This window comes from Cucurbita maxima, unplaced genomic scaffold (genome assembly GCF_002738345.1).
Source record: "Cucurbita maxima cultivar Rimu unplaced genomic scaffold, Cmax_1.0 Cma_Scf00054, whole genome shotgun sequence".
Lineage (NCBI taxonomy): Eukaryota > Viridiplantae > Streptophyta > Magnoliopsida > Cucurbitales > Cucurbitaceae > Cucurbita > Cucurbita maxima.
Window position 1 is genome coordinate 304907 of NW_019272070.1, and position 4728 is coordinate 309634.

General features: G+C 31.5%; 1 protein-coding gene across 1 annotated transcript in view; it reads left to right on the plus strand.

The window, feature by feature from the left end:
* The first annotated feature begins 4217 nt into the window (after positions 1 to 4217).
* The window catches only part of LOC111471661 (farnesyl pyrophosphate synthase 1-like), a 3881-nt gene continuing 3370 nt past the window's right edge, over positions 4218 to 4728 (plus strand). The window contains exon 1 of the mRNA XM_023117379.1: positions 4218 to 4549. Within this exon, the coding sequence (XP_022973147.1) occupies positions 4439 to 4549 (111 nt within the window). The 5' untranslated portion in view covers positions 4218 to 4438. The remainder of the gene's footprint in view (positions 4550 to 4728) is intronic.

The window sequence follows — 4728 nt, forward strand, 5'->3', positions numbered from 1 at the left end:
GACTTCTATACATTGGGCGGAAGTCAAACGAATTCTCCGTTATCTACATGACACTATTGATATGGGCTTGTGTCTTACAAAGTCCAGCACTGATTTGCTGAGTGCCTTTTCGGATGCTGATTAGGTCGGGAATCCTGATGATCGTTGAAGCACTAAAGGCTATGCGATCTTCTTTGGTGGCAATCTTATCTCTTGGAGTTCAAGGAAATAATCGACAGTATCTCGTTCTAGTACAGAGGTCGAATATAAGGCGGTTGCTGATGCCACTACTGAATTAATCTGGATCCAAGTCCTCTTGCATGAGCTCGAGATCTCGCAAACGCGAGCGCTTAGCCTATGGTGTGACAACATTGGTGCCACCCATTTGTCCGCCAATCCAATCTTTCATCGACGAACGAAGCACGTTGAGGTTGATTATCACTTTGTTCGTTAACGAATATCGACTCGTCAGCTTGATGTGCGACTCATATCTTCCAAAGATCAGCTCGCCGATATCATGACAAAGCCACTGCCAACTCCTTCTTTTAGTAGTTTTAGGCGCAATCTGAACTTAGTAGTACATTGTCCAGATTGAGGGGGTGTTAAACGTAGAATAATTGAGGGGGTGTTAAACGTGAATAGATCATATTTGTACATAGTACTCATTTACTTGTTTGTTACCATGAATCAAGGAGACTATGATTTCATGGTTTTTTACCAAATCTATGAAACTCATTATACATCTATAAATACATGAGTTCGTGACCCATATAGGTCACAGTGTCATTCAACCTAACAGTATGATGATGTACCTGAGTTATATGACGATGTATGACGTCCTTGATGTGCTTTATGTATTTAGTGGCATTATGATGATTATGATGTTTTTCATGACGTTTACCTCAATATTATGATGTTTTCCAGATTAAGCATGTTCTATGATGATGAATGTCATATTGAATCATGTCGAGAGATCGACCTAAGACACAACCCAAGAGCATGAATAACGATATTAACATAAATATCTATGCATGTTGTGTGTACATAAGCATCAAGATACTTTTCCTTTATGATGATGAGTGCGGATGCGCTCAGTATGATGATGACGGTGATCATGTTGAGCATGACACCCAAGGGTTTACTGATCTTCTGACGTCGCTACAGCCAGATAGCTCGACCAAAGGGGTCTAAGGGGTGTGTGAACCGCTTGGGTATTCCAACTCGCACGTGTGGGTCGTGCGTAGGGAAGTACTACACATCCATTAATTAGAACGAACTGGAGGCCACCCCTAGTATGAGATAGAGATAGGTCCCTATAGCATATTTGCATGTGTTTGCATTTAGCATGACCCCGATAGCGGGGTCACTTACCGAGTATTCTTCAAAATACTCAGGCCGTGTGCCACATCATTTTTCAGGTAAAGACAAGGCGCCCATATAAGGATGACGGTGACATTGCGAGTAAAGATCATGACACGTGCATAGGGTAGTTGCATATTTAAATTCCTATTCTTAAGTTATAATAGGTCGTCTTTCATTTCATATGTTTTGAATTATTTGTAACTTTTTTCTCATTTTAAGTTTAAACATTTCGTATAAAACACGTAAGACCATGACGGTGTTTTCTAGAGATGAAGTTGTTTTTAATGTTTTTGACATTTATACTATAAATAATATTTCTTTTACGAGTTATATTATGCATATTAGCTGAACATAAGACGTTAGTACCGACTCTGAGTACGTAGAAATCTAGAGTTGTTGCAATTTATATGAATGTTAAATTACAACTTTATTCTATAAATTTTTAAATTAATGTCTAATATATATTTTTATACTTTTAATTTTGTGTCTAATAGTTCTTCCGAAAATATCACTTTCATTTTTGCGTGAACCGGTCTTATTTACCCTTAAGATTCTTAACAATTAATTGTCTATTAAAATAAGTTAATTTTTATCAAAATTGGTTAATTTTTATCATGCTACACGAAAAGCACTTAAAGAGAGGTGTAACAGCTAGACGAGATCGATGGGGATTAATGGCCATGACCTGTAAATGGACCTTTACAAAGATATCCGTTTTTAAAAAATATACTATATAAATATATTTCTAGAATTTATGAAATTTTGACATTTTTTCTTTATTGAATTTGGTTAAATAATAATAATAAATTTAATTTAATTTACTTTGAAAAGTATTGAGACTAAAATCCAATAAAATTAAAAAAATAATTATTAATAAGTAATTCATTGTTTTAATTCTTATTTAATTAAGGAAATTAGGCACAGTTTTTTTTTTTTAAATTTTATTTCTTTTAACTTTCTTAATATCTTTAAACTTTTTTAAAAACTTCAAAAAAATATTTTTAAATTTAAAAAAAAAAATACATTTATAGTTAATAAACATTTAAAAAATAATCATAAACTTCAAATTTAATTAACTTAATTTTTTTTTTTGGTCAAAATTTGACTCTAATCAACTTTATTTATTTTTTTTTAATTTAATAGTTATGGGACATGGAATTCAAGTATTTAAATTTAAAATAATAATTATATCTTATTTATTAAATTATACTTAAATTAACAACTTTATTAAATTTTTATTTTAAAATAATTTCCTCTTCACCGCAATTGATCATGTTAAAATGTTACATTTAAAAAAATAAATGTTGAATTTGTCAAAAGAAAAAAATAAAATAAAAAAAAAACGATTAAAATATTTCCTCGTTGATCACATTTTCCTCTTTTATATGATTTATTCAAAGATAGTGTATGACCAATTCTTGGAAGTATTAAAAAAATAAAAAAATAAATTTAATTTTCTCTATTTAAATTCTAAATTAAATTTTTTTATTTAAAAATATTATTTAACCTAACCTAAAGTGTACTATAATTTTTATGTAATAATGGTTAACCAACGAAGTTGTCGACTAGTAATTAATTAAATATGATCTTATTCAACCATTAATTAATTAATTAATTAATTGTTTTAAAATATTAATTTTCTATAAACATTTGATTTAAATTTCTTGTTATAAAATAATACATTTACTATAAACGTGGGTTGGATTTGATTTTTTTTTTCCATTAAAGTTTATATCCAACCAACTTTATTATATTTTTAAAATTATTTTTATAAGACTAAATGAATGATACTCATAAATTAAATGAATTAATTTTTTTTTATAAAGGTAAAGAGTATTAATATAAAAATAAATTAATTAAAAGGGTATTTTTCACACAATTTTAGGATATTTTTAAAACATACTATATTTAAAAAATATATTCACATTTTAAAATTAGCATTAACATCCTTTTAACTTTCTAAATAAAAGTTTTAAAAAATTCTTATCATTAATATATGAACGAATGTAATTTTTTAATAGATTAATTCTAACTAATTATACTTTCGATGTGATGTCTTACATAAGCACTCCGTAGACACGTTTTAAAGCCTTGAGGGGAAGCACAAAAATAAAAGCTTAAAGAGGACAATATCTACTAGTGGTAGATATGGGCCGTTACAAATGGTATCAGAGCCATATATCGAACAATGTGCCAACCTTTTCGCCCTTCCCTGAAGGGGGTAGACACGAGGCGGTGTGCCAATCGATTGTAGAAAGGAACGAGTGCCAATGAGGACGTTGGGCCCTAAAGGGGTGGATTATGATGTCCGATGTTGGTTGGGAAATGTGCATCTAATTCAACTTGGAGCTTATATAAAATGACAAATGTCAACCTTTAATAAGCTTCATTTGAAACCATACGTTAAATAAATTATACAAATAATACAAAATTGATGACAGTATTAGAGAAAAAAAACAAAATGGCCAGTTGGATTTTTATTATTTATTTATGGAATTATTTGAAGTTAGTTTCTAACAACTAATGATGAAGGTGAAAATTTGTGTAACACCCCCATGGTCGCGTAAGAAATCCGAAACACGTGATCCGCATTGTTCATAACAGGCTGTTCTTAAAATAGCACGTGATTTCCCAGCTTCGATCCAGTACGGGCAGTTCCACAAACTCCCCATCAACGTGTAAGGATCGCACTTATATACAGCAATCATCAGATGATCCTTTTCTTAATATATCGCCACGTGTCAAATAGGGGACCCCTCTCATTGTCCCTTTAATAAAGAATATTTTCCCACCACTGGATTTCTAGCACTAAATATTATATTATTAGTGAAACTACTAAATTGCCCTTTCGTGAACCGAAGCTGATAGAAGCCTGTCTTACTTGGTTTGTTCAAATCCGCAGTTTAGGAGAGGAGAGTTGAATGTCTGAGAAAACGAGCCAGAGGCGAATTTCGACTCTCAGTTGAATTTCCATTCCCGAGATTTTTCATCTTTGTTGCTTAATTTTGAAGCTAGATCGATTCATTGTTGATTCTTGTAGGTTTTTGTTGTTTCTCTGTGTGTGTGTGTGTGTCTGTGCGTTCTTGCGCTCTCTTCTATGACGGATCTCAAGTCAACCTTTCTCAACGTCTACTCGGTTCTGAAGGCTGAGCTTCTTCAGGACCCTGCGTTTGAGTATACGGATGTTTCTCGCCAATGGATCGAGCGGGTAACGTCTTTGATTCTTCTCCATTTCTTTTGAGTTCTTCATGCTCTGTTCTTCTACTTAGTTTGTGCTTGAAATCTCTGTCTTGTCTCTTATTTTTGAACGCTTAAGCTCTGGTGGAGTTTTTTTTTTTTTTTTTTTTTTTTTTTTTTTTTTTTTTTTTTTTTTTTTTTTTTTTTTTT